The sequence below is a fragment of the Trichomycterus rosablanca genome, chromosome 7, assembly GCF_030014385.1.
Source record: "Trichomycterus rosablanca isolate fTriRos1 chromosome 7, fTriRos1.hap1, whole genome shotgun sequence".
Taxonomy (NCBI): Eukaryota; Metazoa; Chordata; class Actinopteri; order Siluriformes; family Trichomycteridae; genus Trichomycterus; species Trichomycterus rosablanca.
In genome coordinates this window covers 35,904,127-35,918,993 of record NC_085994.1, presented here as the reverse complement: position 1 = coordinate 35,918,993, position 14,867 = coordinate 35,904,127, and the positions used below count along the sequence as shown (strand labels likewise).

Below are 14,867 nucleotides of genomic sequence, written 5' to 3'. Positions count from 1 at the left end.
AAGAGCAGGGTCCACTCAGAACAGACCTCGCGTTGGTCGTCCAAAGAAGCTGAGTGCACGTGCTCAGCGTCACATCCAACTGCTGTCTTTGAAAGATAGGCGCAGGAGTGCTGTCAGCATTGCTGCAGAGATTGAAAAGGTGGGGGGTCAGCCTGTCAGTGCTCAGACCATACGCCGCACACTACATCAAATTGGTCTGCATGGCTGTCACCCCAGAAGGAAGCCTCTTCTGAAGTCTCTACACAAGAAAGCCCGCAAACAGTTTGCTGAAGACATGTCAACCAAGGACATGGATTACTGGAACCATGTCCTATGGTCTGATGAGACCAAGATTAATTTGTTTGGTTCAGATGGTCTCAAGCATGAGTGGCAGCAATCAGGTGAGGGGTACAAAGATAAGTGTGTCATGCCTACAGTCAAGCATGGTGGTGGGAATGCCATGGTCTGGGGCTGCATGAGTGCAGCAGGTGTTGGGGAGTTACATTTCATTGAGGGACACATGAACTCCAATATGTACTGTGAAATACTGAAGCAGAGCACGATCCCCTCCCTCCGGAAACTGGGTCGCAGGGCAGTGTTCCAGCATGATAATGACCCCAAACACACCTCTAAGACGACCACTGCTTTATTGAAGAGGCTGAGGGTAAAGGTGATGGACTGGCCAAGCATGTCTCCAGACCTAAACCCAATAGAACATCTTTGGGGCATCCTCAAGCGGAAGGTGGAGGAGCGCAAAGTCTCGAATATCCGCCAGCTCCGTGATGTCGTCATGGAGGAGTGGAAAAGCATTCCAGTGGCAACCTGTGAAGCTCTGGTAAACTCCATGCCCAGGAGAGTTAAGGCAGTTCTGGGAAATAATGGTGGCCACACAAAATATTGACACTTCAGGAACTTTCACTAAGGGGTGTACTCACTTTTGTTGCCGGTGGTTTAGACATTAATGGCTGTATATTGAGTTATTTTGAGGGAAGAATAAATTTACACTGTTATATAAGCTGCACACAGACTACTTTTCATTGTGTCAAAGTGTCATTTTGTCAGTGTTGTCCCATGAAAAGATATACTTAAATATCTGCAGAAATGTGAGGGGTGTACTCACTTTTGTGATACACTGTATGTATTATTTAAACACATCTTAAATAATGTAACAAACTGCATTTGTAAAGACATTTTTTGTATTCATCATAGTCAGATACCCACTGACTTCTTCTCATATATATATATATATATATATATATATATATATATATATATATATATATATATATATATATATATATGCCAAACATTTTTAATACTTGAGTCTGTATACCTTGACATTTTCAGGATTTTTTGCATCATGATTTGGTTGCACCGTACTTACACCAGGTCTTTATGAAATGAGACCTATAAGACTAATTATTCTTAATAGCTTTTGTTTAATTGATATGTGAATATTAACTTATTACTTTTTGCTTTTGTGTGCAACTAATCAGCCATCCAACAGAAGCCTTTCAGTCAAAGCTGTTTGCATATATACAAAAATAATACATTTTTTTGTTACTTTTTTCTCTATTTACACAATACGTACCAAAACAATTTGGTTTCATCGGTCAGTCACAGAATCCAATTCTTGGCCAATGTAAAGTAACATGACTAGTCTAACTAACCACATTACCTGATGCCTATCTGAGGGAACAATTATATTTGCTTTTACAAGTCAGTTAAAATGGACATGAATTAAATGCTGTATCTACAATGAGGTTCAGTTTTTACTACTCTATATGTACCATGCTTGCAGCATACCCAGCTACCAGGAGTTTTAATAAAGCATTGTAAACAGGACTCTGTTTAAAAGCATTTAGCATTTTGGGCATTTATTGTACATACATTATTTTCTCTCAGTGTTTTTGCATCTTATATAAGTATAATAATATAACTTTAATTTGCTTGCTTTAGATTCTATCTACATTCTACTAGAGTCTTAAAACTTAATTAGTATAAGGATTATTTCCTATCTACATAAATTGTAATACTGTTTGCAAATACATTTCAATAACAGAGCTTGCCCATGTGCTTACAGTACTGTAATGTAAATATCTAATATTACCAATATATTAATGTGACATGCAGTGTTCACCAGTGAAGATATTTTGGTAAACTCTGCTCTGTATGAGCTCCCACCCTTCAGAATTTGGTTCCAGTTGTAATCCAAAACATCTAATATAGTACACTACATTAAAATGTAAGGTGTTATAATAGACTTGTAGCTGAACGTGGCAGCTCTCCAATTGGGAAAGCACCTTTAAATAAAACAGTATTACCTTGTAATGTAAAACTTAAACGGGAGGCTTTTTCTGGTTTGCACATAAACAAACTATATATGTGAACATCCAACATCAGCTTTTTAAGCGTTTTCAAAGTAAAGCAAAGATGTTTCATTTGCTCTCTTGGAGTGCTACTACAGGGAGAGTTTAGTTCCTAATGTAATTTCAAATGCTTTATCCAGTTAATGTAATATAGTGGTTCTCACTATTATAATATTATTAAGTTATAAGGTAACATAGTAGACTTGAAACTAGGCAATTGGCTTCTCTCAGGATGTATTGCAGACACCCTTTAAGTAAAGCATTTAAAAGTTTACTTTGGTAAAGACTGCAGCAAGTGTGACACAGGCTACATAAAAGTCTGGGCATTGTGCAGTTGTACACATTTGTTTGAGGAGTCCCAGAGGCATAGCTTGACTTGACTGGGCAGCAAACGGTTTTAAATCTTAGTTAAGATGTTTGATGCCCTGAGTATAATAATTATATCATAATAGTTAGTGGTATGGTGGGCTTTCTGAGTGTCAGCCAAAAATTGTTTGTGCAATTATCATTTCAGCTTCAAATTTACTTTTACAATTTGTCAGGTAAAAATGCTATACAGGTCCAATTACAAGAGGAGAAATGAGCCCTTTTGGAAAGGTCACCACAAAGTAGAGATAGTAAGCAGAATAAACAATTCACTGTCACCATTCAGACCGGTTTGCTATTAAGATTCAAGATTATGTTTTCACATGAGCAGAGTAAAAAAAATGTGGTTTGATTCCAGAGAACTCAGTTGTGCCACTGGATCGTTTGTACTGTAAAATCCTGGTGTAACGTTCCGCTATGGCAAAAATCTGCATGCCTCTCCATGCAGAACATGAAATCTTAAGAAGTACTTGTAGAGGGGAAAAAATGTCAAATCCTAGTCTTTAAAAAAAGTGCTGACTGACTGTAGACTGAAGTGCCAAAACATTTATACCATATTTGTCAGGCCTTCTGTAGTGGTTTGTTTTTTAGTCATTGCAAAGATTTCAAGATTGCAACTTCCAAGAACTTAGAATTTAAACCAGGATTGTATTTGTTTTTTTTTTTTAATTTTTTTAAATAATTCCTGCTGGTTGAAAAAAGCAGCCTCTATAAATTGTCCCTGTTGATGTGTGCATTTATATCCTAGGGCTGTTCGATAAGGCCTCCAATCTTGGTCAATCACATGACAGCAGAGGATCCAGGAGAGGAGGGTGAGTTAGAAGATGGTGAGGACGGAAGGTTCCAGAAGAGCCACTTGCGTTTACACTGGCGCTTCTGGTACAGGTAGTCCTCTTTCTCCCGCTCTTTACGTGCACGTTGGTAATGATCGTCTTCTTTCAGGTACCAGACTGGAGGCCAACGATGCTTTTCAAAGTATTCCTGATTTTCTGTAACAGCACATAAAATAATTTGCTAGAAAAATGACATCAGAAATTCATCACAATCCTTGCTTTTGACTGACTGTAGATTAAAATGAATGATTGTGACAAGCCTACACAGCTAAATTCTGTGCTCAGTGTTTTGCCAGTCAGAGCCTTGGTAAAATCACATATATTTGATTTGATTGAATTGAATCTTAAGTAACCAATTGAAGCTGTTTAAAGAGTACAAATACCTGGTGATTTGGCCTTCATGTCACGAGGAAACTTGCGGCAGACGCTATTGTAATTGGTGCAGATGTGGTGGAGGCACCATCCAGCCAGCTGATAGGCACCATGAAACTGAGGGAAATACAAGCCATAATAATTATACCCTGATTTTGTTCTCATCCTATGTGATGTATTTTAGGCACATCCGTGTCATAACTTTGCAGAGATCAAGCAGCCAATTTGTTTTACTTTTAACAGTCTGCCTAGCAATCCATGTAACCTATTTACTAAAGACTTCAATTACATATTAGCCTTCTGGCTAAGACACCAAACATCTTGGCTGGGCTTTAGTGCAAAGGCACTGAAAAAACTGAGAGACATTTACACTTTTATTTAGGAAGTAGGTATTTTATCATATAATGATTTAGAGTTGTATTAACAAAGCACAGCATCTGTCATTGTGCATATCAGTATGAAACCTGACAGTGTGGCACTTGGGAGGCGTGGCATTCTATAAAGCTTGCCCACATCATCCTGGTCTAGTGCTCTACAAACAGAACGGGTAGTGTTTTAATAGCCAGCAGGTGTCGCTGTTGCAGCTTCAATAAGGTGATAATTCTCACCCTTGATGCAACTCCATGAGAGGTCAAAAAATGTTCCTGTGTGTGTGTCAGGGTTCTATGGAGAAATCTGGTTTACAAGCACAAATCTATGTGTTGGTGCAACACCAGTACATAAGTCACACTGTCGGACCCTGTTAAATGCTGTGATGCCCTAGACAACGAAATCCAAATATGTACCTGAGCCATTTCCAGAAAAACCAGTACATCTCCATCAATATCAGCTCCCATCATGGCAGCCTCCATGAGCACAGTCACAGTATATAGCTCTAAAATAGGGGGGAAACATAAATACGTCATGTAATGATACATAATTATAATCCTAATATTCCTACACTTTATAGTTATTTCATTTCATCACAGCACCCATCACACAAAATGTTTAATTCTTTTCTAGACCAGCTTTTTATTTATAAACTGCAAAACAACTGTGTGAGTGAATAATTCAACAAAGAGGTGAACCTCCTAACTATTGGCTCATAAACAACCTTTTGTAGCCAGTACTTTATAATCAGATAGAATAACAATGTATAAACTCTCATTCTTTTTCGGTCTGTCTGTATACCTACCTAAACTCTAATGTCTCTGGAGTTTTGTGCACTAATACTTCATCAGTTTCTCTGCAGCTGTAACATGATGTTATCACATTTTTATTGTAATTATTTATTGATTTAAGGTGTAGGGAGCCACTGGGACAGGATACATATTTTTTTAACAGCTACCATATTATCCTGTTAAGATTGTCAATACGAATAAAAGTCTAAAGCTCAGATTTGAGTGCTAGAGTCGATAATGCTTTAGTTGTTTAGTGTATTATCAGATCAGGGTAGATTATAGTAGCTAAGATGCTTAGCTAAGGCTGGGTGTCTGTATGTACCTGTCAGTGCAACCAGGTGTGGCAGACAGAGACGGTTTGCAAGGACGATGAGCTCCATAGCGTCCAGGTCTGGACGAGAACAGAATCGGCCTGTGTAGAGGTACTCCAGCACTGCACGCATGCAGCTACGGGTGGTGTTTGGGAATAACACCTGAGAAATGCATGTGAATAAACAATGGTCACACAGCTATTCCAAATTCATTCTCCAAATGTTTGTTTTGCTCTAGACTGTGTGTGCTACTGATTACTAATTCTTGCCAGTGCCAGGTGTGTTAGCGCCTCATCTACATGTCTGTAGAACTGAAGAAATGTTTTAAAGACCTTACCTAATCTATTCTGATCTATGCTCAAGTATATAATGAGTCTGACCACTCATCTCTAGAAGTGTTAAGTATGAACTACTGCATTGCTTCTGAACCTCTATTACAAGACACAACTTGAACTCAATCCAAATTTGAGTTTAATAGGTAGCAGTTTTACTGGTGCCCCATTCAGGAATCAAAACCTATAGCTAGGAAAACATGTACCTCCTTAGTAGAGCTCTCTACAAAAGGTCCTCCAAACATGGCTGCCATCCAGTCGCAGCTTGAGATGAGCAGAGGTTTATGGGCCATTATTGTACCATCATCCAACTTGAACACCACATCTGCAGAGAATAAGCATACATTAAATAAACAACTGTAAAAAGTTTTGTATAGGATGCACAAATAATAGCTGCTTTACTCTAATCAGTAACTGCTTTACTCTGATCATTCTGATAGAGGATATTTCAATTAAATACTCATATAATAACAAATAACATAGAAAAAACAAAACACAAACTGTACTAGAGCAAGGCACCACAACACTTATGTTTTTATAAGCTGAGTTTACATTGTTAACTCAGTCATTTAATCAGAATCTGGGTACATCCAGGATGCATCAGAATTGGGTATTCGGCAGTGATCTTTAATATGAGTATTGAATTACAAGAAAAAAAGCTGATCAAATACTGATGTGTAAAATAAATAAATAGTAAAGCTGTAAGCTTATGTAAGGACCAGAACAAACCTAGGTCAGCAGAGCTGCCCCTAAATCCCGATTCTGCGGAAAACATCAACCATCATTGGCTTACTCGAAATGTCTGATTACATAAGCTTAAAAAGCCAGCTGGCAAAATATTGGGCGCTGTTCCGTCTCACTGGGAGGCAGGCGGCTGAGTTGCTCAATTTCTTGATGAGGTAGGGATAAAAAGAGCTTAATAAAACAACATTTATACCTCATAAGGCTAAAATTGATATAATTCTGCTGAAGGCTATAAACAAGGACTTGCAAATAGCAAACTTGCATGTTGGTCATTAAAAGGTAATGGTCAGACATTTTGAAAATGCAGTGTTTTCACTATAGCAAAATGAAATAAATATAATAAACAGCCTTACCAGAGAAGGTCCCCTTGGCCAGGCACTCCTTGATTCGATTGGTGCGCCTCACATGGAAGGCCTTTGTAATCTCCTGGTTCATGAAAGCCTCGTCATTCAGAATGTTTGCCACCATCATGCGGAGGTCAAAAACCTCCAGCAGCTCAGCAATGTGGGCCACCTGCATTAACTCCTTCTCATGCTCATCTAACTTCCCTGTATATAGATAGCGCAAAACAGCACGGAACGGTCCCAGCTGCATGGAAGGGTCCATGTGTACCACTGTCACTGGTCTGGCATTTAATGTCACAGGATCGTCCACCATTTCTTCACGTACGCTCACAAAAGCTCGACTGAAGGCTGGGAGCAGTCTACTTCCTTCCCCTCCTCTGAGAGTGCCATCACTGGTGCAGGCTCGCAGGTTTGCTCGCTCCCTCTCATCGTTACTTTCGCAAACATCAAAGCTGGCCGCTCGCATAAGCAGCTCGCGTCCAGAAAGAGGAACCCGAGTCCGTTCCTTTTCTCTCTTTTCTTCAGACATTCGATGATCTACCAGAAAGAGGTCATAAAATTTGGATGAGGCCGTAGCAAGGTAGACACGGTGGGCAAAAATTCTTTGGCTCTCCTGCAATACTAGAACAACATCTGCACACAGTGGGTCCTCCAGCAAGCGCCCTGGGTGCTCCTCCATACTGCTGGGGGGAGGAGGCACTGTTATAATCGGTGGAGGAGGTTTGGGAGGAAGAAAGGGGGCTTGAAGGAGAGGTCGCTGGACATTGCGCAAGTGTGACTTCCAGAACTGCAAGTGGCGCCGTGAAATCAGGGCTGCACGGATGGCATTGTCGAACACATCTTTGATTCCAAACTGGGCAACCACACTTGTCTCATAATATGGGACGCCAAGTTCTTTGGCCACTTCACGGCCCTTCTCTGGTGGCAAAATCTCATTGGATTTTATGGGCCTGAAATCAAGAAAGATTACCAATTTAGTAAATACACCTACCAACATAAAACAGGATTTACAAATACCCAGATGTAATGTACTTGAGTCACCAAAAATAGCAATTTAAAGTGTAATGAAAAATCTGGTGTTGGAGGAGCAATATAACACTATTAATAACGTCAGGCTTTTTATGGTAATTAACTTTTATGTTAGGTAATAAGGGCTAAAATTCATGTTTTGACATGCCTGATAAGCAGCACCACTAGATTAATTCAGGATTCCCTGCAAATTGGAAAATTCAAATGTTCTTACCTGGCCAGAGGTCGTCGGGCCCTGTTCACTGCTTCCAGATCCGCATATCTCAGGTCTAACTGGCAGCCTACTAAGATAACTGGAGCTCTTGGACAAAAGTGTTTAATTTCAGGGTACCACATGGTCCTCACATGGTGCAAGGAGTTTGGGTTGGCAATGGAAAAGCACAGCACCACCACATCAGACCTGACACAACACCCAATGCAGGTTACAATCTATTATGTATTAATTATGCATCAAAATACAAGATGTTGCAACTGTAGCTCAAAGCACAGTAGCTTCAAGCAGGTCCCAAGCCGACTTAATTAAAGATCTTATTTAACTTTGGACCTCTCACCTGCCATAAGCAAAGCGTCGGTCCTTGTGATGGTCCCCGAATGTGTCCCAGAGTCGTAAGGACACACTGACGTCATCCACCACATCTCTAGAACGCTCTAGAACCTGGTTGGAGAAACACACCTATCACATGCATGGAGATTTACCCTGGCAACTAAAAACAGTATGTTTACAAAACATTCCTATGACCCGGTGTATGTGCTGAGCAAAACTAAACGGGCTATAATTTAACTAGGAATGCAAATCTGCAAATGTTTACTGATAACCCACCGGCATTAGTCAGCAGTTAACCAACAAACCATATAGCGTCTAATTAAAATAAAACACAACAGTTTCACATTAAGTCGCTCAACTGTTTTTAATGTTTAGTTATTATAAGATATCAAAGTTTTAACTTTATACTGGAACATTATGCAAAATAACCACACCTTTAGTAAAACCCAGAGCTGGGTGAGGGTGTGTCTCAAATCAGCATTCTTACTCTGTACAGATTGTAGCTTTGCTCTCAATTGATATTAAACATCAGCTGTTGGAAATGAATTTAAATGACATTTTTAGCTGACAACAATAATCAAACAATGACTTCTCAGTTGGTTAACCAGTGACATCCCGAAATGTAACAAAACAATATAGACATTTTTTGTAAATAACTTGCAGGAATGCAAAATGCTTCTTACCTCTTGACACACTCTGTACTGGTCTATAGCCCAGACAGTGGGCACATGTGTAGCAAGCAGCTGGTACTGGGTGAGAGTGGCATTGCAGGCACGGGCACAGATGAGCCGGGTCTTGCCAACTGCATTGTCCCCAACAACCACACATTTGATGGTCTCAACATTTGGTCTCTCATAGTCCATATCAGATTCCATAAAATGTGAACTAAAGAGTAAAAGAAAGAAATGATGTTAACTGAACTTGTATAAGACTTAATTTTGGATACCTTACTTGCAGATTGGTCAGAAATGGACATAATGGCCAGAGACCATCTTGTCCTTATAATTACCACATGCTGGATGTTATAACTGTCAGTTACCAGTTAACAAAGACCTTTAGTCTCTAGAAATGTAAAGTCCAAATTATTTGAACAAAGTAAGTTTTATTATATCTGTACAGCACTTTGAGATGTATAAAAACCCTAATAGCAGAACAATAGTTGCTCTCATCACTGGACAGTTAGATCAGACAGGAAATGTTTGTGTGGGTGACACCGGATAGTTGGATTCTGATATTAAGCTTGCAATAAAGTATTGAGATTGAGATGTTTAACAACTTAATATGAGCAGAGTATGGGTTTAATTAGCATTTTATAACAAGTGGCATTAACACAGCAGCAGTCCATGAGGATTACATGACCCCAGATCCTGATACTGAAATAATTAAAAATACAAGTTCTGTATTACAGCATGTAAAATTTTTGCTTTAACTGTATATTTAAAAATATACAATTAAAGTATAGCACAGCTGAAGACTCAAACCCTGGATCCCAGCAGTAGTGGGCTAGCATAATTTACCGCTGCACCTACCCGACACCAATACTGCGTTATAAAGCATCCATTTATCTTCTGTCTAATGAGGTAAAATTTCCCACAGTAATAAACAGTCAGTCAAAAATAAAAGCTAAATTTAAATAATAAGCAGAGAAACAAGTAACATTATACAGTAATGAAATAAACATCTTGCCGTTCTCTGGGGCTTTATGAAAATGCCAGGCAAATGCAAATCTCAATCAAAATAGCTAAAGGAAATGTTCTAAGTAAAGTCAGCAGTACAAAAAGCTTAAGCACTGTTTTATGTATTTTCTGTGTTTTAGAATAACAGTAAAGACATGAAAACTCTGAAATACCTCTGGTGGAATTATGCAGTGACCGAATTATTTTTGAGGATTAACATAACAGCATTACTGCTATATATATATATATATATATATATATATATATATATCTCAACTGTTGTAGAAACCAGATTAAATCAAGACTTCTCACTGTAACACCTCTCAGACAGCGGTAAGTGGCAGCATAAAGTATGTTTTCATTTTTACAAAATTCAAGTTCAAGATCCATGCACAAATTATAGATCACTTTTTTCATACACCCTGCACAACACATTCATCATATCACCTTTGATCACACTAAAGCAGTAAATAATTAAGGTACTTAATGACTCAGAATAAAAAATGGTCTATAATGTTTATAGAAATATAAGTACTCTATGTACTAATATCCATATTTTACCTTCATATGAAAATTTTTTGTTGTCTGTCTAACTGAAAAGCATCAGCTTGGGCGTCCGTCTTTTCCTTCAGTGCTCTGCTAATGGAGGTTGCTGGTATCGCATCCCTGTCTCTGGTTTCCAAGGAGACTAATCTGACTTCCGACTCCTGCATCCATTGAGTGGCTACATCCTCAACCGTGTACTACAGAACCAAGCATCTGCAAGAATGTCAATTCACTGGTGAATATAATAGGTGAAATGCTCAAGGTAAGCAACTATTATTTGCTTTTGGATCAAAAATCATTCCCATCTGTGAAATCACTGCCCATTTCAAAAACATAAAAGGCGACAAAGTGGCACAGCTGGTGAGATGGACACAGCAGCACTTTGGTTGCTCACCTCCAGTCACTGTCTGTGGGGGGGTTGTCTGTTCACCCTCCCAAAAAACATGCAAAGGTTCTACTTGATACATTAAATTACTTCTGGGTGTGAGTGGGTAAGTGGGTTTACATGTAAGTGTGATGCCCTGAGATAGCTTGGCACCCTGTCCAGTGGGTAGTTCTGGGTGGGAGTGTGTCTGGGTGGCAACAGACCTACCACAGGTCCTGGCATGGTTTTCTAATACAGTACAGTACTACTAAATCATTAAATGAATGAATAAAAACATATCAAGTAAGCAAAAGACAACTAGCTATTCAACCCAATTAGTTTTTTATACCTACTGATGCTTTAACAGTTATTTTATTTTTTTAAAGAAACAAGTTAATCTGTATTTTAAGTACCGTAAATAAAAATAAAAAAACACATTAAAACACAATTAAAATTAAGAGGCATGTGTATCACAATGTGCAGAAACTTGAGGCACTTTGGCATGACTACAGATAAGTGCAACAACAAATGTTAAATTAAACTCACATTATTCTGTTTTATAGCTTACAATATTAACATAAAAAAAATCACAGACTGGTAAAATTAAAACAGTTATTGGTTAATTGTCATGTGTTTGGAGCAAAAAAGCAGATTCTGTTCAGGCACACACTTATAATCAGGTTTAAGATGCCCCAATGTTTAATTACAAATAAGGTGTGATCAAAGCAAGTGTATTATCATCCAAAAACAGGTCGAGGCTGGCTTGTTTACATCCCTCATGCTTGTCATTTTATGTACCCAAGAGACTTTTATGTCAACTCAATAGTTTGCTCACAAAAAATGCTGCACCTCATTTTTTATCCATTAAAGCTTAAAATACAATCCATTAATATAAACACTGCACAATATATGTCTCCAATATCCACCCCAAAACATGTGTAAAATGCAATTAGAAAAATTACACAGCTCAATAAAACCTGCATCTACTCATAGTAGGGAGGCTGAAGGTGACCCAGCTCAGGAGTTCATCTGGTGTTCAGTAAAGTCCGGTGCAGACTGTGGGTTATTTTTAGGGTGTGGATAAAGAGCAACTATTACTGGCACAGCAGAGCCTTTGCTCTCCATCGTTTAGATAAAAACAAAACAGATGCATTAGTGAAATGAGATAATGAATTAATTTAACAACCCTTAATGTATATGTACATTATATGTACATGTATGAATAAGTTATTCAACAACCATGTTTAATTTTTCAAACAGTGACCAGGTAATGGAATTTTATTGGTATTTTTCAGATGACTGAAAACAGCCAGGCTTAATTTCATACAGCTGTGTAGATTATGTTTACCAAAATCAATAATCACCAATCACCAGTTTTATATGCTACATGACAAAAAGCTGTTTATTTATTTATTTATCTTGAAAGGGTCACATAGCTATTGTTTACTTAAACTGTAAGTATTGCCTAGCCAAAATCGTATTCAGGGGAGGGTATCAATCAAAAGATTTTGCAAATCAAAAGAATCATCAGTGATCATTTGACATGTGCAAGATTAACTGTCTGTGAGTTTTAAATTGAGGCTTAATGTAGTATGCAGCAGGACAAGAATCCCAAACAATCTGCATTTTAAGTGTATTTATTATTATAAACACTATTATGGGTCACAGTGGTGCAGCAGATGGTGATGATGCAGCACGACTCCATGGACTCGATCCCAGCTTTACTCCTAGCTACTAAAACAATACATAACAACAGTTCATACTCCACAAAAAGTGACCAGAGATTCAAAGCCATGTATCCAGAACCTAGTACAGTCTCCTGTTCCACAATCGCACATGGTTAATACAAATGTAACAACTATAAGTATGTAATACATTTAAGTGATTACTGTTATTATTATGATTAGGAGTAGTAGTACTGTGGGCAAAGTGGGCGTCACACATCAACTTGGGTCTTGGGTGCCTGGGTTTGATCTCCCCCTTCAGTTACTGTCTCTAGGTTCTCTGGTTTCCATGAAGCCGCCTGGCTATTTTTAAATTGCCTGTAGTTGTGTGACAAGTGTGTGGTGCCCTGTAGCCCAGAGTTTGTAAGTGTAGAAGCACCTACAGTGACACGGGATGGGTAAAGCGTTTGGTGAAAATCAATGAACTCATTATTTTGCATTAACACTGGACATGTGAGAACATTGAATCAATAGGGTTATTCAATCCAATTAGATAATCTAACAGCCAACTATAGAGATCAGAATGCGCAAGAAGCCATATGCTTGAAAAACTGCAAAATAAATCACCCCTCCCTATGGGTGCGCTGTCCAGCTTCAAGGACTGTAAAAAAAACTGCGTTCAGCAAAACTGGGACGTCATTAACCAGCCGGCTCTGACGCAAGCTCATGCAGTTCAAACAACACAGCAGAAATTTAAACACACTGGGTCCAGAAGCACCTTTAAGCTCCGCAATAATGTAACCAAGTGCGCCGTTTCTGTTTCTGCACCTGCTTGTTTAGGCCGGTTTGTTCATTTGCATGTTTTAGGCTATTAAAATTAGATGCAGCTTCTAAACATAAACTAAGGCTGAAAGTGCCAACTGATGAGATGATTTATACCCAGCGTGTGTCTTGCAAAACAATCGCATTTGTGCGCCTGTTAAAAATGCACTTGCATTAAAATCACCTGCATTAAACTGACCATTCACAGCAAACGCGTTACTATGTTTGTGTTGCGTAACAGCTCTCTCTCTCTCTCTCTCTCTCTCTGCAAGCATTAATAAATAAATGTCGTCTGAAATTGAAACCGTGCATTCCCAGCACCACCATCATCCACCTGAACTGCGCGCTTTGGCGACTCGTCTTACCGCATCAGATGGAAGAGGCGCATCCGCTTGGCTGCTGTGTGAAAGCGAAAGGCGGAAACGACATCCATGGGTCAGAGCTCTCCGCCGCCGAGATCCGGTGCTCAACTTCATTTTCAAGCGAACAACAAGCGATTAACAGCCGTTTAAGCGAAGCGAAGCGGCTACTGACGGTGTTCAGCGGGTTAAACAGTTTGTGGTGTTATTCTGGGTGAGTCAGCGAGGCCCGATAAAGCCCCGCCGCTCCCTCACTTCACTGTTCTGAGGTACAGACACAGACCAGCCGCCTGCTGCCCATTCATTTGTACTGGCTTATACGATTCATCTTTCAGAGTCGACTCTTATGAGCAAAGAACCGAATCGAACTGAAGCTTTTGAATCGTTTTAGATTTAATTCATTCATCGTCTGATTTACCAGCATTCTATCCTCGGTCAGGGTCGCGGTGGGTCTGATTTACTGGGCGAAACACCTGGACAGGTCGCAGAGCAGACATACACACACTTAAATTCAAAGGTAGCTTTATTGGTATGACAAAATAAAATAATAAAAAAAAAAAAAAAATTAATAATAAAATAAAAAATAATAATAATAAATAATTATAAAATAATAAAAAAAAACAATAAAATAGTACAATATATACAAAATAGTTGCAGATATAATAATAATAACATTTGTACAATAAAAATAAAGAAAAATACAAATAAGAATACACATTTACAAACATGGAAACGCTTTACATGTGGCACAGTTCTGGGTCACCCAAAAGCCAGATGTGTATGTATGCCAAATATGTATAGATATCTAAAAATAAAATCATCTTCTTCTTGTTCCTCAGCCTTTGTCCCGTTTTTCGGTTACGGGGTCGGCATTTCCGGCTTCTTCCCGTTAGGGGTCGCCGGCAGGATTTGGCACAGTTTTACGCCGGATGCCCTTCCTGACACGACCCTCCCTATTCATCCGGGCTTGGGACCGGCACTACAATGCACTGGTTTGTGCATCTAGCGGCTCGGTATCTATAGGACAATTCAGTGCTTCCAATTAGCCTGGTG

The 14,867-nt window shown here is 39.0% G+C and overlaps 1 protein-coding gene across 3 annotated transcripts in view; it reads right to left on the bottom strand.

Moving 5' to 3' along the window:
* Nucleotides 1-1,484: 1,484 nt before the first annotated feature.
* The window catches only part of LOC134318408 (rho-related BTB domain-containing protein 2-like), a 131,389-nt gene continuing 118,006 nt past the window's right edge, over nt 1,485-14,867 (bottom strand). The window contains exons 1-11 of one of the 3 annotated variants that reach the window (XM_062999317.1): nt 13,821-13,852; nt 10,621-10,818; nt 9,067-9,268; nt 8,391-8,494; nt 8,054-8,239; nt 6,820-7,760; nt 5,929-6,047; nt 5,402-5,552; nt 4,705-4,793; nt 3,931-4,036; nt 1,485-3,703 (exon numbers count right to left, since the gene is read on the bottom strand). In XM_062999317.1, the coding sequence (XP_062855387.1) occupies nt 3,495-3,703; nt 3,931-4,036; nt 4,705-4,793; nt 5,402-5,552; nt 5,929-6,047; nt 6,820-7,760; nt 8,054-8,239; nt 8,391-8,494; nt 9,067-9,258 (2,097 nt within the window). In that variant the 5' untranslated portion in view covers nt 9,259-9,268; nt 10,621-10,818; nt 13,821-13,852 and the 3' untranslated portion in view covers nt 1,485-3,494. Of the gene's footprint in view, nt 3,704-3,930; nt 4,037-4,704; nt 4,794-5,401; nt 5,553-5,928; nt 6,048-6,819; nt 7,761-8,053; nt 8,240-8,390; nt 8,495-9,066; nt 9,269-10,620; nt 10,819-13,820; nt 13,912-14,867 lie in introns of those variants that run through there. The other 2 variants (XM_062999316.1, XM_062999315.1) reach the window with 2 other exon arrangements.